The sequence below is a fragment of the Martes martes genome (genome assembly GCF_963455335.1).
Source record: "Martes martes genome assembly, chromosome: 9".
Classification (NCBI taxonomy): Eukaryota; Metazoa; Chordata; class Mammalia; order Carnivora; family Mustelidae; genus Martes; species Martes martes.
The window spans coordinates 95,136,041-95,163,246 of NC_137896.1; the positions used below are offsets into that span (position 1 = coordinate 95,136,041).

Below are 27,206 nucleotides of genomic sequence, written 5' to 3' on the forward strand. Positions count from 1 at the left end.
ATTTTCTTTAAAGTGGGCACTTTGTAAGTTTTAATTCCTTTTTTTTTTTTCCCCAACGATTTCCTGAGAGCGAGAGCATGGGGATGGGAGGTTTGGGGGCAAAGGGCAGAGGGAGAAGGCAAAGCAGACTCCCAACTAAGCAGGGAGCCTGACATGGGGCTCCATCTCAGGACCCTGAGACCATGACCTGAGCTAAAAGCAGACACTTAACAGACTGAGCCACCCAGGCACTCTGATTCTTTGTAAGTTTTGCCTACTTTCTAAAGATACTGCCTCCAACATTTTTGTATTGATTCTCTGTGATTTCTCTTAAAAGTCTTGGACATACTCTTTGCAACATTCTTTTTTTTTTTTTTTTAAGATTTTATTTACTAGAGAGTGTACAAGAGAACACAAAAGAGCATGAACAGGGGCAGGGGCAGAGGGACAAACAGACTCCCACTGAGCAGGGAGCTAGATGCCGGGCTCCATACCAGGACTCTGAGATCCTGATCTGAGCTGAAGTTAGACACTCAACCAGCTGAGCCCAGGCACCCCTCTTTGCGACATCCCTAAACTTGGCAGCTTTTAGTCCCTGAGGCTATATCGGATTTTTAGGCAAGCTATATCTGGTGAATTGATGAATGATGTAATAGAGTTTAGATAAATAAATATAAAGGAATGAGGAATAGAAAGATCCTTGCCTTTTGAGGAACATTTCCCCAAGCTCTTTTCTGGTAATAGTACAAGCACAGGAGGTGTCACTGAACACAGGCAAGGACATCCAGGACTGAAGCATTTGGAACAAATTCTACCCTAGTCTATGAGCACACAGACACCAGAGAAGTCTTCATATTTATAGCATACCATACTCAAGGGGTTAGCAGACTTTTATCATTCAAAGTATTAAATATTTTAGGTGTTGTGGGTCACATAGGGTCTCACATATTTTTCTGTGTGTTTTATTGAAGTATAATTGACATACAATGCTATTTCAGCTTCAGGTGTACATCAGTGATTCAACAATTTTGCACGTTAGTCAGAGCTCACCACAATAAGTATAGTCACCATCTGTCACCACACAATGTTATTACAATATTACTGACTATATTTCCTATGCTGTACTTTTCGTTTCTGTGACTTATTTTGTAAATGGAAGTTTGTTCCTCTTAATCTCCTTTATCTATTTTACCCATCCCCGCACCCACTTCCCCTCTGGCAACCAGCAGTTCTCTGTACTTAAGTGGCTGTCAATTCACTTGTTTTGTTTTTTAGATTCCACATACTTATGAGATCCTACAGTATTTGCTTTTTTTCTGGCTGACTTATTTGCCTCTAGGTCTATCCATGTCACAAATGTCAAGATCTTTTTTTTTTTTTAATGGCTGAGTAATATTTTGTTGTATATGTGTGTGTATGGATGTGTATGTGCATATAAGGATGTGATTTGTGTGTATATACACACATAAATATATCCCTCTCCATTCGTCTGTTGGTGGACACTTAGGTTGCTTCCATATTTGGCTGTTGTAAATATGTTGCAATGAACATAGAATGCATACACCTTTTTGAAATAGTATTTTTGTTTTCATTGGGTAAATACCCAGTAGTGGGGTTACTGGATCATATGGTGTATCTATTTTTAATTTTTTGAGGAACCTTCATACGGTTTCCATAGTGGCTGCACCAGTTTGCATTTCCACTTGTGGTGCGCAAGGATTCCCTCTTCTCCATTCTTGCCAAAACTTATTTCTTACCTTCCTGATACTAGCCATTTTGACTGATGTGAGGTGGTATCTCATTGTTTTGATTGCATTTCCTTGATGATGAGTGATGTTGATGGTCTTTTCATGTGTCTGTTGGCAGTCTGTATGTCTGCTTTGGAAAAATGTCTAAGTTCTCTGCCTTTTTTAAAATCAGATTGTTTGGTGTTGAGGTGTGTGTGTCTGTTTTAACTATGTTTTAGAAATATAAAAACCATTGTTAGCTTGAAGATCATACAGAAACAAGCCACTAGTTAGATTTGGTTCATGGACATAGTTTGTTAGTCCTATTTCATCAGTAAATAATGCCAACTAAATAATAGACCTCTGTGTCTGCATTGTGAAACAATAGGTATGAAGCCCTGTGAAAGTTAGAAATTTACTCAGGCTTCAGAGGAATATTAAAATAATAGTTGTAATTCTGTCTTTTTTAGCTAAGAGCATTTATGTTGACTGGGCCCCTCAAATATCTTTATAGCCCTCCTTCTCTCCCCTACTCTATGTGTACACACAATATTATTGGTGTTCCCACAAGAAGTGTACTTACTACTACACCTGGATCCCATGGAGAAAAAAATGCAGAGTTTATTCCAGGCAAAGGCCACAGTTAAACAGCTAGCCTTGAGAGCACAAAGCTAAACAGAAGCAAGATGTATAGAATTTCCTCATTATGTGCTTCTCTCTGGGACTATTAGTCAGAACACCGTCTTTAGCTTTATTTCACATAGCAGATTGAAAGTTCAAGCTGACTGGCCATTCACTCAGAGGACTGATTCAGGTTGGAAGGGAAAAAAAAGTGACCCCCTGAGAATGAGAGCAAAGTGGTTCTGTTGTAGAAAGTTGCCAAGTGGAGGCGCATTTCAAGGACATTGTGGGGTTCAGCCTATTCCTATGAGCATTGGTTATGAACATAATCATGGCTGAGAGTTGACCTGAGCTTCTGCAGACACAGCTGTTCCTTCCATCTAGACCTTGTCATGGTCTCCTGAGGGCCTGCTGATGAGACCAGGATGCATCTGGGTCCAAACTAGCCATGGCTCTGGATGGTGATGGCCACATCTGTTTCCCAACAAGGTGAAAGTGGCTACTTGAAGGTCACCTAAGAAGGAGTTCCATGAAGGAAAAAAAAAAAAAAAAGGAGTTCCATGTGGCAGAGCCCATTTGGACATGGCTCCCTGGTGACATGGGCTAACTCTGCTGCATACTCTCTGGCACAGCTCTGTTCTGCTCTTTGAGCAGCATGGAAATGTGTCAGATTTCAGAGGTGAGCAGGGCTCTGGTACATTTGCAGGTATCATAGGGGCTTGTGGCACATACTGGGAAGGGGAAGTGGGGAGGTCAAAAAGGGAGTTTCTAACTTGGGAGATATTAGTAAAAAGCATTGGTTATCAGTGAAATCAGGAGGCTTTGACTGGTAGGGTTCTTGCTGGAAAGAGCTATAATAGCCAAAGGTAATGATAGAAATGAGGGAGAGGGTGCCCACTAGTATGATAACGCTAGAAAGCTAGGCAAAAGCACTCATAGGTATTAAGCAAAGGAAAACTTGAATCAGGAGCGAGGAGATGAAGGCCGGTTAAGCAAGCAGAACTGGGCTGAGAATGAACACATGTGACAGGAGATTGGAGAGTTATTAATGTTGCTACACGTGGATGGATTTGTTGGTAGTGTTCAAGAGCCTGTGATGCAACAGACGCTGACAGCGTCGCCTCTTCCCTTGTCGCTGAGAGACCCAGACTACCACCACCTCTGGGTGTGGGAATGGGTGGGTTTGCCCCAAGGGCAGTTTTATGAGAAGACTGGGAGAAGGATGAAATGAGACATCTGAAATGGGGGGGGGAAAAAAGGAGCTAATAATTAAGTACTGATGAGGTGGAACAAACAGGTCAGAAGGACCAAGCCTGGACAGATTTTGAGAGGTAATGAAGAGAAAAAAAAAATGTGTAGGTGCCTGAGGGCTGGGAAGGTGGCTCTTAGGGGATGGAGCTTGTTGGAAGGTCATTTCTTCAGTTTCTTCCCTTGTGTGGCCTAGGACCAGAGCTGAGTGGCCTCCCATACCCCCTTGGGCTGGTCCACTTAGAACGTTCCAAAGCTGTAAGAAAATAGGTTCCCAGGATTTTTCCTCAGAACAATGCCCAGGGCAGTGACCCGACACACACTTCTGCCAAAGAGCCATTGTGGAACCAGCACCTTCTGTTTGCTTTACTCCTGGTCTTTGTCTTGAGCTCCCTGTGCAAACTGCTGAAGTCCAGGAGAAGAAAAAGTTTAAGCGGGGTTCGGTGGAATAGGGAGTCATGAAAGATAAAGTCTATAGCCAAGGACTACCCGAGTACAAATGGAAGGCTGCAGAAATTGACCATGGTGGCTTACCCAGAGAAGCCCGGAAAGTGGAGAGTGATCCTCCTGTTTCGGAAGGGGTGGCTCCTGGGGCTATCCTGTGAGATCAGCCCCGGGGCATTATTGACTCCTACTGGCTTCTCTTCACCCTGTTCACCAGCAAACCTCTTGTGTAAATGCTTGGGGGCATTAGAGAACATCCCTGAGGTCCTTCCAGGTGTCCCACCACTGTCCCCCTCTCCGCTCTCCTGACTCCCCCACCCCCCAATCTTTCTTTGGTTCTCTTTTTGGTTTCAGAACTTACTGTTAAATAGATCTGGGAGGGGCACATATTTTTATTTTTATTTTTTTATTTTTTTTTTATTTTTAAAGATTTTATTTATTTATTTGTCAGAGAGAGGGAGCACAGGCAGACAGAGAGGCAGGCAGAGGCAGAGGGAGAAGCAGGCTCCCCGCTGAGCAAGGAGCCCGATGTGGGACTCGATCCCAGGATGCTGGGATCATGACCTGAGCCGAAGGCAGCCGCTCAACCAACTGAGCCACCCAGGCGTCCCAAGGGGGGCACATATTTTTATAGGCTAAGAATGATCTACTTGATTTTGTTAAATGCACTTGTGTTGTAAATAAAATATCTTTCCCATTTCCTGCTATGGACTTGCTTTGGCATATTTGACGGGTCTGACAAAATGGACTGGTTGATTCTACCCACATTTTCATCTAAGTCAGGAGTTTGCGATCTTCTTTTATAAAGGACCATATAGGAAATACTCATAGCCTATACGTATGCGAACCCTGTTATAGCTACTCAGGTCTGCCCTTATAGTGCAAATGCAGTCATAGGCAACATGTAAGTGAGTGAGCAAAGATGTGCTCCAATACTATATTTACCAAAACAAGTGGCCAGAGAAAGGAAAGAGAAGAAATTTCAGATAAAGATGACCGAGCTTAAAAAAAACTCCTTGTCCTTACATACTTCTCCAATAGCTTGCATGGGGGCCTGAAGTTTCTACAATGTACATTTTTCCTTAAAATTCTTAAGGACTTGCATATCCTAATTGTGTTATAGTAGGAGGCCTATATTAGAGAATATTACATTTTCTCTACAAGAAGAAAATAAATAATACTTTGATTAATCAGTTAGCATCCTTTTTCTGGGTAAACTGTAACAAGAGGGAGTAGGATTCATTAGAGGTAAGTGCCAGTGGGGCAGAAGGTAAGAAAACATCCAGGATAGGGAGGCTGCCTTGGAACCACAAGAGCTTTTATAGGGAGCTATATGGGCCATAAGGATGAATAAAACACAACCATTCTCAAGAAGGATGAAATTTAATTGAAGATGCATGATAACTGTAGTTCTGTATATCTAATGGTGCAGGTATGTGTTTATCCATCTATCTGCACACATGACATATAATGAATAAAACAGTAACATGTGATAAGTAGTCACTAGTGGTATAAGAGGTAAGCCTGAAGCGATTTAGAAGAGAAATCTATTCCTATTGGCCAATGTGAATGGGAGATCTTCAGGGACATGTGGATTGTAAATTAAATGTTGGCTAGTTACTGAGAATTTAATTGGAGGCACCTTCTCCACCTAACCCCCCTCCCCCAAAATAAAAACCCAAGAAGCATAATGTTGAATAAATAGAGATTTCTGTCTTACATGATGGAATTCTGTGCAGAGGGCTGAAGTCACAGATTCAGTATTGGTTTGGATAGTTAGATTCCTTCTGTACTCTGGTTATGTCCTTCATTCCACATGTCCACCTGTCATCTTGAAATGGATGACCAAGCTATACAGAGTGGATGCACTCATTTATTCATCTGGATCTTCTTCTGTAAAAGTTCCTTGACTTCTGCTACAAGCCAAGAGCTGGATGGTTCCAGTGCAGCCTTCTCTACCACCAGAGAAAGATCCTGGAGATCTGGGCTCCCTGTTACACAGTGGGGCATTCATCTCACATGTATGAAGGTCAGTGTGTTCTATTCACTGGTAGTCAGTGAAAATTACATTTATTACATGGGACCCTGAGAAATCAAACAATAGAGGACCATAATAATTCATTTCCTCAATGAAAGGATGGAGAAAACAGAATCCCAGGAGGCCTTCAGTAATTAAAATGGCATTATATTCACTGCATGATTTTAGATAACATATTCTAAGTCTCTCCTATCCTTTTCACATAACCACACATTATTGATGAACAGGCATCAAGAAAGCATTAGGTGATATTTTATTGCATTATTTTAAGCCACAGAGGTTTTTATATATGAAGGGTATAGATTTATGCTGATGATTCAGCTACGAAGCAAGCACATCAATTTGTTCATGGATGTGAACTGGTGATTACCTCCATTAAAGTCAACAGGGCAGACTGATCACTTTAATTTGGGCAGAGGCATGCAAACAGCATTTGCTAGTGGTATATGTACCTAAGAACACAGGGAAAAGAGCTGTTCTGCATCCCCACGGAGCCCTAGGAATACAGATTTGTGTTCTTATGGGTTAGAACTACAGGCTGGGGTATGAAGCGTCGTGGGATCAGGAAGAAATCGCTGCCTAGCGTCCTGTGGCAGGATTTTGTATACATTTCATTAAGTATTAACTTCTCAATGCTGATTGGACGGTAAACTGCAAGAAGGATGGCACAGAGAATATATACTTGCTCCCAATTTCAGATCCTAAAAGTCGGGGCCCTCCTATGTCTGACTAGGTTATGACCAGTTGAGTGGTGCTCTGCTTTATACAGAGTGGAGGGGGACCTGTGGGATTTAGTAAATTAAAAAACTGGAATTAAGTATCTGTGATCCCAGCGATGTGCTAGGTGTAGCGAAGGCTCTGTCCTGCCAGAATTCATGGTCTCACTGGGGAAATGTGACATGACTTTTTAAGCAGCGCCGGTTTACGCTTGTACAGTGTAATTGGTTTAGAGAATGAAGGTTGGAAAGGCGTTCAGATGATGTGGTTATGGCCGAGAAGGCAGGGGGAAACAGTGTCAGAGTCTGGAATTTGACACTAGTGACACTGGAGAATTAGTAATTCGTTTGTTGCTAGGGCGCTCTCAGCAAGCACCGTGGGCATATATATGCACGTGCTAGAACCGTTTCCTGACCCAGAAAGTCCACTTCTGACCCCAGCAAAAACTGCATGCCTAAAGATGTAAGCTACTTTCTTTTTGGTAATAGCAAACACTGGAAACTCCTTTAAATGTATGACGACAGGGAATTGACTTATCCAATAATGAAGCAAAAATACTCAGGGATTTTATTCAATCATTAACAAAATAATTACAAGTATATAGAGACTCTGGAAAATATTTGTGATATAATAAGTGGTGACAAAGATGCAAACTGAGATTGCAACTTTATAAAAATTATATGTAATGGAAGGATAAATGATATGAATAGTTACATGGAGAGTAGACCTCCCTTTATTCTCTATCGCTGCCTCTATTTGACTTCCTTTGTAGTAGTATTCACAATATGAACTTTAAAAATGCATTTGCATGTTTAATTCTACCAAAATACAAGCTTCTCTAGGAAATACGAATCCTAATTAACTTGTTCACCTTTGGGTCTCCAATGTATGGTACCATTAGGCACTCAATATTTGAATGGTTGAATACATCCGTGATTGGATGTTATTATCACAAAATTTCTTTACTTTTATAGTGACCTTTCAGCAGAATGCACAATATGAGAATAACATTTGTCAACTCCTTACTGGGTGCTAGGTTAAGTACTGTAGTCAGGTTTCATTTCAACCTTATCACCACTTTGTTGTTGTTTTATAGTTTTGTTTTATAGTTGAGGAAATTGAGGCTTTATGGAGGCAAAGTACCCTGCTCAGCTAGAGAGTATAAGAGTCAACATGTAAATCTCAGGCTACCAAACTCCATAGCCCAAGGTTATGACCATTTTATGATTTTGAAAATCAAAATATGTAGAATAAATCAGGAGTTTCAGATGCTTTAGAGAAGTCCTTTAAAACAAGAGCGTTAAAGTGTTTCTCACTTCCTCCTGTTCCCCTACCCCCAGTGTCTTCTTACTTCCCTAGCTGCCAACTTCTACTGGGCCATCCTTCCGTGATCAAACAATCCCTGTTGGCTGTGTCCTGTAGCCTTCAGAACTTCACTTACTAGCAGTCAGGTTGATAAACTCCTCTCAGTCTGAGGCAGCTGCATTTTAAAAGGATTCCATAATATCTCTGCACGAGAGACATGGCTACAAACAGGTTCTGGGACATCCAGACCTTTCAGGTTCTTCTCAAATCAAGTTGTGAAGGTGGCCATGTAGTCTACTCAGACGTCCATCTCCATCATCATCTGAAGGTCGAATCCCTCTGTCTTAACATCAACGCCATCTGTCTTGCCTCCTAGAGATTTCAGGGAAATGTGTATCATTTTGTTTCTTACTGAATTAAAAAAAAATCCCATCTGTAATATAGGAGGCATGCTCTGTAAAAACCTACAAATTCTACACGAGATAGGCACGTATGTAGGAAGCCGTTTGTGTGCTGATCTTATCAGTGCAGAGAACTGAATAAATCTGCGGACAGAGACCGTGGCACCCTTCATTGCCCTGTTTGTTACAGAGAACAACAGTTGGTGTGGCATTTGTGTTATCCTCTCTTCTCTTTATTGTTTAATATGGCTAGGTGACTGCAGTGACTAGACATTCCATAAATCCTCTTGTAATAATAAATAAGTTCATTTTATTCTCAAATTTATGGTGATGATGCAATATTAACATGGGAAGCAAGCACTTTATAAACCTCTGAATTGTTATCCTGCTTTATTTCAAGAGTGTGCTCTTCTTAAAACACCACTATGTTACCTGAAGCTGTAAAAATTAATGAAATGATAAAGTGTTTTGGGGGTTGAATGCGCTGAATATGTGCTGGTATTTGGAATTGAACAGAATTACGAATTTTAAAAAATCTCATTTGATTTCCAGGACCAGAAAAGAAGAAAATATTCTCGTTTTCCTGATGCACCTCATATCACTTTGGAGTTAAATGCCTAAATACTTTATTAGCAGAGGTTCTTAATGTTTAATTAAAGCTCAGCCTTCCAGGCATTTTGGCTTTTTCTTGTGAGCATTCAAACAGGTCTGTGGCATTTTTGAGACGGAGCTACTTTCTTCAGTAGTGACGTCCCCACAAAAACCAAATTTCACAGACAGGAGAGGCTGTTCATCTGGAGCTTTGAACTGGTTTTATTTTGTTCTGTTGTTTGGTTGTGAAAAAATATCTTGCATTTTGAACAATCGCATTGTATTTTTGTGAGGGCTCCATGCATTCGTGGTTTTGTCCATTTTAATTCTGCCATCGCTGTCTCTAGAATATCCGCTTTTGGTCAACTGTGGTGATTACTGAAAGGTTAGGGACTGGATCCCAGTTGTACAGAATCAGTTCGAGGAGCAGGTTACTTTCTTAACAGCATCCGTGAGAGTTCTCCTTGCGGGCTTGTTGTCTTTTGAATCTTGCTGGTGCTCCCATCCTTTGTTTTGGCCTCTTTACACAGTGTGCCTCTAGAACAGCAAAACATCATGATCTTTGAGCTTCCTGACAATTGTGCTGCTGAGGCAATGAGAGAAGAAGCGTTGTAAGATGGATAGATACCCTGCCTCTCCGTGATGTGTTGCCTGCTTCCCACGCAGGAGTACTAATTGTTCCTTTTTCTGGACTCCTAAAGTTCTTGTAGTCCTCAGCACACAATTCAGTGATGGCGGCTAAGCTTCCTCCTTTTCCTCAAGAGAAATGGTTTTTGAGACACTGAGTGAGAGAGAGAAGACGAGGCTGAGTCCTCTTAGCTGTTGCTGCCCCAAAGCCATTGTTCTCAGAAGGTATAGAGGAGGATTTCCTGTCCTAAGAGATTGCTGGGAATTTAGTTGGGTTAGCTAAACCAAGGAGCAAGGCCACTTTTACTTGTGACCCAGCCTCTTCCAGAAATCCCAAATCAATCTAAATAGCCCAACATCTAATCACTACTGATATGTTTTATTGTTTCCTAAGCTTCCAGGATAGCCGGGGACTCTTGTTGCCTCCGCTAAGTTGTAAACAAATCAAGAACAAAGAAATCAGAGGCCACAGGCAGGCCATGAGTGTTACCTGCTTGATTGACTCAGGTTTCAAAGTTTTATTAAAATTAATCATATTGGTCAACATCTTTGGGTTGCAGCCTAGTAACATTAGTCAATTAATGATGTGTTGCCCTTTTTTTTTTTTTTTTTTACTCACATAAATCTTTTTCAAATGTCTCATGATTCTTGTCTACCAATTTCTACCTGCTCCTCTTAGGAAGATCATCATGCTAAATTGGTTAAAAAAAAACAAAAAACAAAAAACAAAAAACAAGGTCTATGGGGGAATACTGTGACTTTAAAAATGGGACATTTTATTTTTTATTTTATTTTTTTCTGAGTTTCTAGTATCCTAGCATCAGAACTGTAGTTAAAGAACAGGTAAAATAAATCATCAAGTACTTACTATGTGTGGTAGTCTTGGACTGGTGCTGGAATGTTAGTTGGCATTTCAAGCTACAGTAATGATTGGGACCTATCTCCAAGACCAGAACTTAGCATTTGGTGCCAGAGTTGTAGAGAATGTAATATATTAAAGCCATGTTCATAGTCACCATGATGCAAAGGGTCCAGTGAGAAGCCGAAAGACAAGCCTAAGGAAGATAGGAATTTGGATGGCGTCCATGGCCAGTTTAAGATGTGTAAACCTGACTGCCTTTGGAGATACTGAAATCCTGAGCATCATGTTGGAAATGTTTTCAGTGTTTCAGAATACAATACAAGGTCAATGAAATTCTGATTTTAGGTGGACTTAAACAGTAGTAGTACATTGCAGAGTGGAGGCTGCCAGACTTGGGGATTTATGGATCAGTAAATTAAAGAGAATAATTAAAGGACTATCAGGAATTTCCAGCTCTTAACTTTTTCTAGGTGTTATTAGCATTGTTTCCCCCTAATTAGATTCTACTGGGCAATGAGGTTCCCACTTTAGATCTAAGCCATAATAGAGTTTATTTAAACAAAAAATGAAGACACATTTCAAAAGATACACAAAGAAAAGTTCATTATCATCATGCAGAAGTTACTGGGGGGCATCTCCTTCCTCAGGAGCTGATCCCCTTTTTCTCAGCCCTCAGGCTCTCTTATTATCATATATAAAGCCCCATGCCAAAGCTTTCAGCTTAAGTCCAGGACTGTGCAAAAGTGTGACCTTGAGTCTCACACACCAAGCAAGGATGATTGCAAACAAACCCATCTGAAATCCTCATTTCATAAAATGGAAAGCTGTCCAACAGCAAAAATAAGAAGAATTTCATTGAAAATTAGAAGAAATGGAAATTAAATGCATACATCTTTCTGGAAAAGTCACCCCATCCTGACATTTTTTCATGCCACCGTGAACAGGGACACACTACCTTATGGACTCAAAACAGTGGACCAAAATATAGGAATCATTGTTCAGTACGATAGTGTTGGTAAATACCTGCTGGAAGGTAATATATGATTTGCTAGATTAAAGGGGGAGCTCAGCTAGATCTTTGAGAGTATATGATGTACTGCATATAATATATACATATATATAAAAGCTATTAAAGGCTCTTTAATTGATTACACACATATTGAGCACCAATTTTATATCACATACTTATTGTGGCTCTTAGAATGTAAAATGCGCTTGAATACAAGTATAACAAAGACTAACAAAAATGTGAGGTATAGACAACAGAACAAAAATCAAGAACGTGCATTATATTTGCTTTGCCTCCAAGAAGCCTCACGCTTCTGGGCATTTGGTAACCTATAAATGGGCACAGTAAGGCATATTTGTCTTTTAAAATGGACTTTATTTTCACCATTTTACTTAGTTTTCAGAATATCTGAAGAATCTGCGGTAAACTATAAGAAACTGATAATATTTGGAATTTCATCTGTGGTTTCCCATAGTACATATTCTCACTGCAATAGACTTCAAGTGTTCTTCCTTAAAAGCTTCAAAATGGGATTCTTAACATTAAATGATTTATCGAAGTAATCTTTGAAAGTATTCCTAGTATCTCCATCTACCCATCTCCTTTTGCTGATAAGAAAATGGTCCTCCAGATGTGAAGGGACTGTATAACTAGTTAGTGGTTAAGCCTCCTGACCTCCAATCCCGTGCTCTCCACACTGTCTGACGAAGCTTTCTTTTGCATTTGGAACACACACATGTGTAGTACATTTTAATCTTCCAGAGCATTAAGGCATGGTAAGGAGGCAGCCTGGTTTTGGAGAGCAGAGGTGGCAGGATACAAAAGGGCAGGTGACCGCAAGGCTCAGGGGATTCTTGCTCTGCTAATCACTTGTTCTACTTGCCCTACTGCTCCTAGCCCCGGTGGCCCTTCTCTGCTCCTTTGCCCTTTCTAATCCCCGTCCTCTTGGCACTAGCCTAATGGGACTGATCAGTGTTTTGATGGTGGCTTTGTGTGCTGTTGACCTTGGCCAATCGATCTGACCTTGTATCACCAGCTCTCCCTCCTTGAAGAAGAATGACACAAATTGAAATGCTTGACTAGGGAGCGCGAATATAGTGCAGCTGTTTTGTCTGACATAGTATTTTAAAAAATCAAAATTGAATGCCTTTATACTAGATCTGCGTATTCCAATTTGTTGTATACTCTGTCATTGCCTCCTGGATTAGGTCAGCCTTTTCAATGGGTTTCTCAGGACTGGCTGGACCCTGAAAGCCCTTGAGTGGGCTACTGGTGGACTAGCATTTCCCTGACAGACTCTGATAGGCAGACAAGGGTTCCGTTGGGTAGAACTCTCTCATTGTCAGCTTCCTGTGAGTCTCTTTTAAATCCAAAGTATACTGTAGCGTTTCCCTCATTGGTCAGAGTTCAGCACTTCTGTGGCCAAAATCCTAGTACCCCACACTCCCCGGAGAGTGTGCACTCTGGAGAGGGTCTGAGGGCTCAAGTGAGAGGGTAGGTCATGAGAGCAGTCCATACGGGAAAATGGATCAAAGTAACCCAGTTAAATGCATTATTGCGTGTGCTTGAAGTAACAAATTACTATTAGCACTCCACTTTTCTGGCATACATGTCTAATGTAACATAAGAACTAACAATATTTGGTAAATCACTGAAAGGTGCCCTTATTTGTGACAGGATTCCCCTGGATGCAGGACTCCAGAGAAGGTGCAAGGTCATGCAACAGTATACTTCCCCTTTGCCCCAAGGTCATGCAACAGTATACTTCCCCTTTGCCCCAAGGTCATGCAACAGTATACTTCCCCTTTGCCCCAACATGACTTTCACTCCAATCCTCTTCCATCCAGGTTGCCAACTTGGCCTGTTCCATTTCCAACAATGAGGAAGGGGTCAAATTAGTCCGGATGGCAGCCACCCAGATTGACAGCCTGTGTCCCCAGGTAAGCCTCATTCACTTTGTTTCAAAAGCCCATTGGTGGCCTAACACTCGGGGTCCTCTCCAGTCAGGCCCTCTGGCCTCTCCTTGCCTTGCTTTGCCATCGTCCCCGGGCTGTTTCAAGATCTCTCTCTCTCTCTCAAAAAGAATTTTTTGAGAGACTGCCCCACTCTTCGAATTACTGTGGTAATTATTGTGTTTTCCACTCCTATTGACTTTGTTCTGTTTGGGGCTGTCATTTAAATGCTCCATATCTATTTATCTTGTCTCAACTAAATTCTAACCTCGTACATGTAGGACAGGAGTTAGCTTTCTACTACATCTGTGCTAAGTAAATACAACTTGTCCAGGAAACACTTTTTGAAACTTGAGGCTGATGACTATATCTTAAAAACAAAAACAAAAAACAAAGCAAATGAAAACAAATGGTAGTTGATAATATATTTCATCTTTCATGTTTTTGATTATCTTTTGAACACTGACAACCCTCTTATCTGTAGAAGCTACAGTGTCCAGGGTTTCAATGTGGCCTTTGACCTTCTTGGTTTTTTGTTTTTGTTTATGCTTTTGTTTTTTGAATAGTGTAGTCAGTATGTTTCTGGATATTTCTAACAAATAGGTCATCAATGCTGCTCTCACACTGGCTGCCCGACCACAGAGCAAAGTTGCTCAGGACAACATGGATGTCTTCAAAGACCAGTGGGAGAAGCAGGTCCGAGTGCTGACAGAGGCCGTGGATGACATCACCTCAGTGGATGACTTCCTTTCTGTCTCAGGTAATCGCAAATAGGCCTCTTCCAAGGCAGCTGAAGGAGAACAGGATTAGGAATATCTTGCAAGGGTCATGGGTCTCTGTTTCAAGTGGTCTTCTTGGCCCTTTGAGCTTTCACTCATCTCTGCAAATGTGATTGGAATATCCTCTTAGAAAGTCTTCTTTTGTGTGCACATTATTTCAAAACACTGAGTCAAAGCATTTGAGAGGAAAACACAACTTCCCGATGAAAAGATCGGCAACCTGGAAAGATTATTTAAGGAGACGTGGGTTCCTTTTTTAGTTCCCAGAGTTTTTAAAGCAGGTTGGGTTGGCATACATCTGAATAACCCATCTTTAAAAAGGGTATGGTATGTGAGATTGGCTAATCCTCATAGTTTGTCTCTAAAAAATCAAAAAAGCAATGTTAGCCCAATTTGACCATGTTTGAAGGGGTCATTTTTTCCAGTAAATGAAGTTACCCAGGTTTATGATAAGGCAGGTAGACTAACGTAACACAATTAAAAAAAAAAAAAAAAAGGCAGATACAAATACTTGTCACTGAATGTACCCATTAGGAGATACCTGGGAGCCATTGAGGTTTTGAATACTTATCTGTGAGGATGTGTAAAGAAGTTAGAGAAAACAAGTAGAAAGAGTCATCACTTGAAATTTTAACTTTTTTCTTTGTAGATGAAGCCAGACTGAAGGATGTTAGTATATTTGAATAACTGTGTAGTCAATTTGACCTTTAATGGTACTCATCAATGCTGTTTCAAAATTGGGCTACCAGCCAGCAAATGGGCTTTTTTCCAAATACATTTGTCCAAACACATTTGGCACATTTTACCTAGAAGAGTCTCTGTGGGAGGAATGGGAGAGGAGGTTGCTGAAAACATCAGCCTCCTTTGTGAGGCATTAAAATAATCAAGTGACCCTTGAAAATTAAAATTGACCAGATATTGACTCTACGCACAGGTAGACCAAGCCTTGACCAGGGCCTGCCTGTCCTTAGCCACCTGAGGCCTGGGACGGAAGGGGTCACAGCAGTGCTGGTGGGATCCAAGCAGAAGGGACTTCTGACTGCAATAATTTAGAAGGAATTTCTGGGGGGTGCATATCCTATTTGGAGATTTTGTCTAGGTGCAGTCTTTGCTTTTCTGTAAGAAACAGACAATGGGTTCCTACTGAGGGCTTCTGTTTGAAGCTTGTCTGAGAGCAGTAGAGTCAAATCTTTAGGTCTGATGGATAATGGAAAACCCCACTTTGAAACCATGGAGAGCAAGAGAAGGTAGATGGGAAAAATGAGTGAACACGTGTTCAGTGTCTATAATTTACCTGACTCTGCTGTTCGCTTTAATTCTTACCCAAATTCCGTAAGACAGGTATTAGTATTACAGGTCTTCCTTTGAGTAAACTAAGTCACTGAGGGGGTAGGTAATTGGGCAGAGATGGTGTGAAAATCCAGATAATCCTCTTTTTCAGAAGCTATGTGGGTCTCAGTGAGTCAAGATAGCAGGAAATTTCTTATGGCACATCTAGCTTTCCTTGTTAGTGGTTCTCTTCTCCCCACCTCTGGTATCCTCATTCCGCTCTGTCATTCCTTTCAGAAACCTTTCTTGTTTTTCATTTCCAAGGTGCGATGTTTCAGTGACTTTTCAAAGCAACTATTCATTTAAATATACCCATATCTGGGAGCTAGCTGATAAAGAATTCAATATGTTGCCATTTCTGAGATTAGCTTTGACAATGGCTGAGTCCTAACCATGTAAAAGATAATCTGAAAAATGCATCTCTCGTGCCATGCTTAGAAATTATTGAGGTAGGCATATTGGGGGCTTGGATGGTGTGGAATAAACAGGTGGCCACCTCTTGTATCTAGTCAGTCTCTGCCAGGATGACTCTAGTGGCCCCCAGACAGGGCAGGGGCTTTCCCTCACCAGCCTCAGTTCTCACAGCAATCCTCTTAGCCCCTGGAAATTTGCTTCTGTCACCCTTTTGCCTGCAAATGAGTAGAAAATATGCCTGGACTCCCTTTTTCAAAGAGGAATCATTTCAGAACTTAGAAACTTCCCAACTTCTCCTTTTCTTGAAATACATGTACAAAAATTTCTGAAGGTAGGGAAAAGCAGGGTGAGGAGGTCTTATCTCAGACTGTTTCAATTTGCAAAGCTTTTTCTTAATTTTCTTCCCCCAGCCCTGCCTCTTCACCACCTTTCTCCCTGCGTTTCCTTTGTGCATCTCATTATTACCAGCAACAAGGAAAGGCTTTGGCTTCTGCTGATAACACTGTGCAGTCCAACCCCAGTGGTACAAGTGCCGTGGCAGGCCACGACAGGAAAATGAGCAGGTGCTGTCAGGGAGCCAGCCTTGGCAGAGCCTGCTGGAGCATGCCTTTGGAGTTGACAATTGGAGGTGGCAGGTACCTTTCCACAGCCGGGCTTGACAAATAATGACACAGCCCACTCTGTCCTGCTGGTAGACTATGGATACGACCCAATTGTTGGGGAAACTACTTCTCCTCTCCTCTCCGAGCTGAAGCCAAAACATTTGCATCAGTAAATTGCAAGTTTGGCCCAGGAGATCTTTTGGAATGGCATTAATGACATTTTATGTATCAGTTTCTTCTAAGGGGAATATCTGTCCTGGCAGGAAACTGTATTTAAAAAAAAAAAAAAAAAAAAAAAGACAAAGATCTTTGTTTTTAAAAGCCTACAGTTTTGTTTTGTTCATGCTACCTGAAACTGTGTCCTTGAGTGCTTAATTTGTCCGTGTGAAGTGCAACAAGTTGGAGGAGTAATGATGCTAGCTATTAACATTACAGGAGCAAAACCAATTTTCAGATGTGGCCTAGGCTCGTAAAAAAGTGAAATGGCTATGTTAGGACACTTAAGTTTTTCCCACTGGGTAAAAACTACCATTTTTAATAGTGTTTTAAAATGAGTGTCTTGGCATTAACCATGTGACAGTTTAATTCTTGGGTTTGGCTCACATAATAGCAGGCATCTAAGATCTGAAGAACAGATAAACAGAATCCCATAATGTCCAAGCATTGTGTTGTGTTTTCCTGTTGTTTTTCTTTTGGCTCCAGGTCTTGAGTTTGTGAGAGTTTTTAAAAGAAAACGGTGAACTTTGGTTTTGGATTTAGAATCTATACCTTTGAGGTTTATAATAAATGCTTTGGTCATCAGTGATTTTCTTTTTTTTTTTTTTTTAAGATTTTATTCATTTATTTGACAGACAGAAGTCACAAGTAGGCAGAGAGGCAGGCACAGAGAGAGAGGGGGGAGGAAGCAGGCTCCCTGCTGAGCAGAGAGCCCCATGCGGGGCTCGATCCCAGGATCCTGAGATCATGACCTGAGCCGAAGGCAGAGGCTTAACCCACTGAGCCACCCAGGTGCCCCATTTTTTTTTTTTTTAATAACAAAATTACGTCTTTTCTGAAATAGTAAGGTTGAAAAAATTCAAGCAAGCTTATTGCAAAAAATATTGCAGTGAAGTGTTTTATGCTATATTTAAAAACCGTGCTTCCTATCCAGGTGTGACATCCAAAGAACTGGAGGGGTTTTTCCCAGCCACGGAGCCCTCTCTCCTTATGCTTTTTATTATTTTTCTACTGTATTCTTTTCTAGTTGGGACAGTATTCCTGTTTTTACTTCTTGAGTTCTTTCTCTTGAAAATCTCTTAGGATAAAAATACATCGTGGTCTCCTTTCAATAGATACGTTTATTTAGTGCTTTTTCTTTGATTACCTGCTGTGTATAAGGCACTGTCAGGAATGAAAATATGTATGAAGGATTGAGTCTGCCTTCAAATAATTCACTGTATCTCTTGATCCTAGACTGGTGTGCTTCCAGACTTGTGGGTCCGAGACTCTGAGGGTGGAGGGAGAAGGAGAGGAGGGGAGAAGTTATTACAAGGGGTTTGGAACTCTATGTATACACTATGTAGGATCTTTTGATCAATTAACATCAGGTCCTGTTCTTTCTCAAATACATTGTTCATATTGAGCTTAATAAAATGCAAATCTATTTTGAAACATTCCAAATCCTGGCTTTTACATATATACCATCCGCCAATATAACTACTATCATGAGGGAATTGTGATTCATTTTTCCATAAAAGGGGGGGTATAGCTCAGTGGTAGAGCATTTGACTGCATTTTTCCATAAAAGGGGTAGCCCAAGATGGAAATGCTGGGAAATGCTGAGTAAGCTATCTTTGCATTAAAAAAAAAAAGTGATTAAGAAAAACTAGTCAGTAAACTGTAAAATTTATACTTTAGTCACATAGCATGATTAACTAAACTAACCATTGTACAAATTAGTTGATGATTTGACTAATCAAAAGCAATGCTTTTGAGATCCTGGATTTCCAGCTTCTGCTAGCCTCTTTCAAATATGTATCCTTTAATCTATTAAAGCATATTTTTTTTCTGGTGTCCTAATTAAACTAGTTGCACATTTCTAGTTTGGGAAATAGGTTTTCAAGAAAAAAAATCATTTCATTTTAATATATCAGGTTATGAGTGGGCTTCTTAGAATTAAAAAAAATTTTTTAAATCAACTCCAGGGAGATTATTAGGATCTAATATAATTAAGACATTCCATCTCTGTTCTGTTTTCAGAATAGAGATAGAATCTAAAATTCCATCTATCAACTATGCGTGGAAAAGCAGTGTTGCTGTTCTATTGTTTTAGAGAAAGAAAAAATAGCAGATGGACACATGTTCTTGACATGCAGCCCCCTCCTAGTTGCTTGCTTTGGGGCAAGGGCACGTTTGAATCATCTGAAGAGATCCAGCAAGGCCATAAGCAAGGCCTTTCAAAATCAAACTTTTGTATTTGAAACCCTATATCAAGTTTGAGTAAACCTTCTACTCAGGTGTCCTTTTAAGTGAGTTTGTATGACACAAACTGGGATCTGAGAAAGAGGTGGTTTTCAGAATTCCTTAACCAAACTGAAAGCATCTTAAAGTCTGTATTTCTACAATTGTTTCTTTTTTACTCAAGAAAATGTTAGCATTCAAGAAGTACTACTTTTTGTGAGTTTTAAAAATCTGAGTATTAAAATTGTCCTTTTTTTCTATTTTATTTTCTGTTTGAAATTAAAGAACTAGTAGAAAAGGTAGAAATCAGAAATTCGTAGTGGCTTGAATGAGGACAATCCTATTGTATGAGGTCAAAACAGAGGTTACATTACGAAAAGTAAGTTGTACTTTGCAGGTTTTTGCCTAGGGTCCTGAAAGAACAGATATTCCTTCTGAGTGACTGACTTACTGAAAGGAGAGATCCATGGTGGAAACTGGTGTTGGCTCAGTACCTTCCCCTCTTTCCCTATTTAGGAATTTTTAAAATTCAGAGCTAGCCTGAGAAAATCCTCGAGATAATAATTTCTTTAAATCCTTTATTAAACTATTTATTGATTTTTTTTTAAATTACCAGATTACTTAAGATTATTTCTCACTTGTTTTCTTTATTTATAGTGTGTGTGTGTGTGTGTGTGTGTGTGTGTGTGTGTGTGTGTTTATTTTTGGCTTAAGTTCTTTTCTTTCCATAGAGCACTAAACTTTTTCAACATTTCCTTAGAATTCTGTTTCTAAAGAATGTTCAAGGGGCATAATTATAGATCTCACTTTGGGCATAAAAAATACAAAATTGCATATGTGCAAAACCACGAGGGACCAAATTGCGCGTTTTCTCTATGCTACTAGAGAGTGAAACTTGCCAGCTTGCCTGTCTGGATTCTACTTTGGGTAATGAGGGAGAGTGATCACTGACCTTGACTCTAATCTGAGGGAGACAGCCACAGACTGGATTATATTTTAACTGTGGAGAATACTGTCATCCTCTTCATCTGGTCAGTTTTCCTATTGCATATACCTTGTGCATGACATGATATTAAAAAACTGATTAGGTGGTATTGGTAATTTCAGAGTTTCCCTTAAATGTCTTCTTAATAAAAACATGATAAAAAAAAGCATGCACCCCGAGCTTGATTCTGGTCATGTTTGGAAATGTTTCTGCCTGATCAGGTTGGCTTCATATTCACTGCCACAACCACTTTTTTTTTTCCTTTTTTCTTTTTGTGAGATTTATTTGAGAGCGAGAGAAAGAGTGAGAGTAGGAGTATGAGTGAGAGCAGGGGTGGGGATGGTGGGGGAGGGGCAGAGGGAAAGGGACAAGCAGACTTCCTGCTGATTATGGAGCCTTCCCCAGGGCTGGATCCCTGGACCCCGAGATCATTACCTGAGCTGAAACCAAGAGTCAGTGCTCAACTGAGTAAGCCACCCAGGCACTCCTGCCACAACCACTGTTAAAATGCGATAAATCTCAGATATTGAAAGGATTGCTCAAAGTATGGTGTTGTAAGTATGGTCCCCAAGCCCACAGCATTAGAATCACCCAGACACTAGGTAGACACACAATTTCTTGGGCCCACCCCATGCCTACTGAGTCAGAAACTCTAGTAGGAGTGACACCTTGGCATTCTGTATGATGTTGGGAGCCTCTGGCTTATGCTCAAGTTTGAGAACTGCTACTGTAATTATAAACTATTTTCTTAAAATGTCATTGCAATGTTCTAAAGTATGTATTGAGATGTGCAAGGTGATGGGTCAGGAAGTTGATGATTCTCTCTTAGGTGGCTTATTAAGTGTGTGAATGGTATAAAATCATGTAAATATGTTTGTATTTCCTCTGCAGAGAATCACATCTTGGAGGATGTGAACAAGTGTGTGATAGCCCTCCAGGAAGGGGATGTGGACACCCTGGACCGGACTGCGGGGGCCATCAGGGGCCGGGCAGCTCGAGTAATACACATCATCAATGCAGAGATGGAGAACTATGAAGCTGGTGTATATACTGAGAAGGTTCTGGAAGCTACAAAATTGCTCTCTGAGACAGGTAAACAGGGATATTAGATATAACCAAAATGTCAATGCCATGATTAATTTCCATATTTGAATTAATCTTTCTTATTGTCTTTTATACGCCTCTGTGCTTCTGAACTACATCTGATCATAACAGGGGAACTCTGTTTTTTTTAGTTTGAATTTGAATAACTTTCGCAGAATAACAACTTTATTGCTTTGCATGTATATACTACTTTATAGTTTTCACCTGTGATCTCCCTTGATTCTCACAAGGGTCTTATGAAATAGGCAGATTTTTATTATCTCCGACTATGGATATGAAAGTGGAGGTTTAAATGACTCAAGAGACTGGAAAAAGGTCACCAGTCTAGAAAACAGTGGAGATGTGGTGGAGACTGGGAATCTTGAATTTGAAACCATTTCTCCATCTGTTTCTTGAAGATAGGACCTTGAGAAAGGAGAAAGCTCTTGATAGGCTCTTGATAGTATCTGGATATGAAATGCTCAAAGGGGGTGGTAGCTGCCAGGGGTCAGAGTTTGAGTATGTGCCTTGCTCCTCTAAGAAAGCCTTCTATGTTCTCTTCTAGAGTGCATGCTATCCACTACCCCTTGTGGGGTAGTGGACAGCTATGGTAGTCTCAGGTACTCGTGGGAGCAGGTCATAGCTCTGTGGTGCATTGGGATGGAGAAAAATGGCTTATTTTCACTGAGTTAGCAGAACAACTCATCCCTTTGAATAGTTGTGTCAAAGACTGCCCGATTTTTAGTAGTTTTTGCTCCAGATAAGAGTCACTGGGCTTCAGACCCTTTCTCAAGTCCCTAATACTGTGTGCGTGTGTGTGTGTTTTGTCAGGGGGAGCAGTGGTTAGAAAGTTCAGGGAAGGAGAGAACACAAAGGGATAAAAAAAAAAAGAGAATTTAAGCTTGTTTTGGATGGGGATGGGAAATGGTAATGAACAGAATCCTATGTAGGCACATAAGGACCTCTCCTCAAATGGCAATGGTGGCCTTTCCTGGTCTGTAGATGGACTGTGGAAACTATTAGGATTTAAAAAAACAAATGTGTTTCTGAAAGGTCAGATAAAGCAGTGTTCCAAGTTCTACATGATACAACATGTTAGTTGAAATAGGTTTCCTTCTACAGGGAAAAAGGTTATTTACAAAGACATCTGTAGATGTTTGTTAGTCGGAAATAGCAAGGAAAAAACCAGCAATAAACGTGGACCGATGCTCTTTTTGAAATATAAACAGACAGGGAATTGAGTAACATCACAACAGAAAGAGCACATGCAGGGATTGTTGCTCTTGAGAATCATCACAGATTTAGGATTAGAAATAATAATAATGATAATAAGATATATCTGCATTTTAATTAGTTGAAATTTAGCACTGTCTTCTTTCAACTTGGCTTGTCCTTAGCATTCAATAAAGCAGCACAAAGCAAGCCCTACAGTTTCTTCCCTCATTTGGAAGAATTAGAAACAGGCATTTTACTCTCCAACATAAAGACTTTTTTTTCTTCATACCCCCCCTTTTTTTTTTAAGAACATTATGTTTATTTACTTGACAGAGAGAGAGAGAGACAGACAGCTAGAGAGGGAACACAAGCAGGGGGAGTGGGAGAAGCAGGATTCCCGCCAAGCAGGGAGCCTGATGCGGGGTTCTTCATTGATCCCAGGACCCTCGGATCATGACCTGAGCCAAAGGCAGACGCTAAATGACTGAACCACCCAGGCACCCCTTTCTTCACCCTAAAGAAGACCTCGCGTTTCTATGGCTCTCAGTTTCTAGCCCCTTTAGTATTCTGTTACAAAGTCTCAGCTTATAGGGTGCATTGGCGACATGGCAGCCCTCCCTTGGGTCTGACCCTGGGGAAGGAGTAGCAGAGAAGGGTGGAAGGCATGAAGACAGGACTCTCAGTGCATGCCTGCTCATGACTGGGTGGCGTACTCATTGTAACAGATGAAAGGCACAGAGGGTATGGCTAATTTAGGTGTGACTTTGTGCACACCAAGAACTCATGTATTGTTCAAGAGACATTCTGGAGTTGTTTTCGCATTGTATTTTGGGCTGCTTTAATGAACGGAAGGTACGGTGCCCATTAGGTCAAAATCTGCTTAAAGGCAAGGGCAGCCTGCTTCGTTGATTGAGCTATTTTTACATAATTTTCACTCAGACTCTTGGAATGTAAATTTTCTGGGTGATTTTCCTTTCTTTCTTTTTTTCCTTTCTTCCTTCCTTCCTTCCTTCCTTTCTTTCTTTCTTTTTAACCACAAAATCAGTGAAATATGAAACAGCAATCCATCCAGGATTGTTGTTGTTCATCTAGATTTTTCTCTTATTTGTTTACTCTCAGGGTTTTTAAAACTCTCATTTCAACCCTTCCTTTCAGTGACTAAATACTCTGGGGAGTTAACTAAAGATACCTTTGCGATTCTGATGTTCACATACAGTTCTTAATTGAACAGAGAAGTGGTACAAGGCTTTTTATATTTTTCAAGAACTATTGATGGTAACTAGGGTAGTCATCAGGTGGAAGAGATGGAAATAGTTTCTACACAACTGTAATTGAACATACAGAAATATGTAGCAAGGAAGAGTAGATGTTGGTGGGCTCAGAACCAGAATATACAATGGATATACATTATTTGGCTTCTTTACTCAGTTTTCTCTTTCATAAATAGAAACAATATTGCTTCTTATGAGTAGCTACACAGGTTGTCAAAGAAATGAAAGCAAAAGCTTGAGCTATTAACTCACCCATGCTAATGAGAATTGCTGGGACTGTCCTAGACACTTGAGAGTTGGAGGGAGATGGTAGGGAGAGTTCTGCAATTATGGTTGTGAAGTTTTGTTGAATTAGTCTTCTTGTCACTGTCTGGCTGGGCTATGGAGACCTGTGTCCTCAAAATAAAACTGCTATATATATCCTTAATATCCAGATTTCTACCTTTGGGCTAATGCTTTGTTTCTGATTTTTTTTTTTTTTTTTTTTTTTTTTTTTAATGAGAGCCACATTGAATTTTTTTTTTTTTAATATTAGCTTATCAAACTTTGTCCTGAGAGTGCATTTTATTTTGGGGATAGAACACAGGGGTAGTGGGCACGGAAGGCAAATGTGCCAAAAGGAAGGGGGAAGGAAAGGAGGAGGAGTCCAGAATACGGAAGACAAAAAATACCATGTTTTCTTCTGCCTGCCACCATCTCAGTTTTATGTCTGAGTTGTTATATCCCAGATCTTAAGGCAGAAGTTCTCAGTCTCTGTACTACTGACCTTTTAGTTGAGGTAATTATTTCTTGAGGGTGGGGAGCTGCCTTGTGCCTTATAGGATACGTAGCACTCCTGACCTCTACCCACTTGATGCTTGGAGGACCTATTTTCTTCCCATTCCAAGTTGTGACCATCAAAAGTATCTCTGGACGTTGCCAGAGGCCTGAAGGGTGGACAAAATAACCTCTATTCAGGACAGCTGTTCTGAGGGAGAGAAATATCCCTAAATAGGGACAAGTTCAAACAAGGCAAAATGGAGCTTATGTAGTGTGACCATAGGATAAAAGAAGTGAAGGGGGTGGGGTAAGAGAAGAATTACATATGTATTACAAAGAAGAATCTAAAAAAGGGCTGAACATTCCAAGTCTTGACTAGACCAGACTTTGCTGCTGAAGGGGTTTGCAAACATAGGCCAGCCCCCGTTTAGACATGGAAATGTTGCCAGGGAGGGCCTCTGCAGAAGGACTCCCATTTTACCACCTGGCTGCCTTCTCAGAGTGGCTAGAAATTGAAAGGGATCCAGAGAGTGACATAACAGTCTGTAGCTGATTTTCCATGAATTACTTGACTTTCTCAGTGAAGATAGTGTTTTGTTGAAGAGTGCTTTTTGTGTTTTCATGAATGCTGAATTAGATTTGAGAAAATAATTTTGTGGATTATTAGTATGCTAAAATCCTAAGGCAACATTATATAAAAATTTACCTTTTTTTTTTTTTTAATAAAACTATTTAGGGTGATGAAAACCCAAACCCGATCCACATTGGACCCATTAAATACTTACACAGCATATTTAATGGGCTCTTCAGTAAAACCTGAATTCTAACAAATTCCCAACAACTTGGTAGTAAACATATGCATGGTTGACCAGACCCATCTTCAGAGATCTCATTTACAAGGTCAGATTGCTGCAGAAGGTTGGGGTTGGGGGGGTGGAAGTACATTCAGTCATAGCATATTCAGATATATAAAGAGTAGCTTATCTTCACTGAATGGGTTATATTGAAATGTCCTTTTTATAAATTGGATATCTGATACAAGTTTGTGGCAATGTGAATGTGGTTAGGTTGAGAGATCTTTGAATTCTGCCAGCAGTTCCCTTTTCAGAGGGTACAAATAAAGAGGGGTGAAAAAAAGAGGAAACAGGAAAAAAGTATTTTAAATGAGGACTCCATGTTAGTGGGCATTCGATATGTGGAGATTAAAATTCCAGTACTTTGGAGAACATGTGGTCCAAACAGATGGTATAGTTTTTCTTTCCTCATTCTTTTCAGTCTTTCTCACTCTTTCTCTTTCTTTCCCCCTTTCTCTCCCTTTTTTAAAATTAAAACTATTTTTTTACAGCAGTTTGATGTTCACGGCAAAACTGAGGAGAAAGTATAGAGAATTCCCATGTGCCCCTAGACTCCATACATTCATAGACTTTCCTATGATCAGATGCCCTACCAGATTAGTACATTTGTTACAGTTTGAGAAGCTGCACTGACATATCATAATGGCCCAATGTCCAGTTTATCATACTGTTCACTCATGTTATACTTTCTGTGGATGTAGACGAACATATAATGACCATTACACTGTATGATAACATAATGATGGATATCTTCATTGCCCTAAAAGTCATCTGTACTCCACCTATTTATCCCTCAACCCCCTCCCCCCATCCTTCACCCCTGGCTCCACTGATCTTTTTACTCTTTCCACAGTATTGTCATACAGAATGTCATATAGTATATTGCCTTCTTAGTTTCTTTCCCTCACTAAATAGAGATGGTATAATTTTTACTTCTGTGGTTTTGTAAAGTTTTCATAAGAGCAAAGAGGAACTTTTTACACTATTTCTATATATTTTGCCTAGAAAATATAAGAGGATCAGCAAATAGAAAGTACCAAAATTGGAAATAGTAATGGGTGGTAAAGCTGTGTCAGTACAACATAGTTGAACAAATCCAGGTGAAGAATCAGAAGAACTCCATTCTTTGACTCCTGGCAACTAACTTTAACTTTAAACTAGTTGATGCCTTGGGGCCACAGCTTCTCCTATGTGGCCTGGTATTTTGTCATCTGAGGATGGTCAGTATCACTGATTTTTTAATGTGTCACTGTTTCCTGGCTTTCTGGTGACTGCACCTAACAAGGACAGTTGATGCCCATGAATCCTCTGTTTGAACCCTCTGCTTTATCCAAACAGGCATGGTTATTATTTTCCAGGCAAAACAGATCCATGCTGCCTCCACTGTCTGTGATGTTCTCCATTTCTTTTTTAAAAAATTAACATATAATGTATTATTTGTTCTGGGGGTATAGGTCTGCAGTTCATCAGTCTTACTCAACACCCACAACACATATCCTCCCCATTGTCCATCCCCCAGTTACCCCATCCCCCAACCCCCTCCCCTTCAACAACCCTCAGTTTCCTAACATTAAAAGTCTCTTATGGTTTGTCTCCTTCTCTGGTTTCATCTTGTTTCATTTTTTTCCCCTCTCTTCCCTTATAATCCTCTGCCTTGCTTCTTAAATATCACATATCAATGAGATCATATAATTGTCTTTCTCTGATTGACTTATTTTGCTTAGCATAATATGCTGTAGTTCCATCCACATCATTGCAAATGGCAAGATTTCTCTTTTTGATGGCTGTGTCATTTTCCATTGTATATATACACCACATCTTTATCTATTCATCTGTTGATGGACATCTGGGTACTTTCTATACTTTGGCTATTGTGGACATTGTTGTTATAAACATTGGGGTGCAGGTGCCCCTTCAGATCACTACATTTGTATCTTTGGGGTAAATACCCAGTA

The 27,206-nt window shown here is 40.3% G+C and overlaps 1 protein-coding gene across 5 annotated transcripts in view; it reads left to right on the plus strand.

The window, feature by feature from the left end:
- The window catches only part of CTNNA2 (catenin alpha 2), a gene marked incomplete at its 5' end in the record, with an annotated part of 988,253 nt that overhangs the window by 830,310 nt on the left and 130,737 nt on the right, over positions 1–27,206 (plus strand). For 4 of the 5 annotated variants that reach the window (XM_080812651.1, XM_080812652.1, XM_080812653.1 and 1 more), the window contains 3 exons: positions 13,417–13,509; positions 14,125–14,281; positions 20,961–21,161. In XM_080812651.1, coding sequence (XP_080668777.1) covers positions 13,417–13,509; positions 14,125–14,281; positions 20,961–21,161 — 451 coding nt within the window. The remainder of the gene's footprint in view (positions 1–13,416; positions 13,510–14,124; positions 14,282–20,960; positions 21,162–27,206) is intronic. The other variant, XM_080812655.1, reaches the window with a different exon arrangement.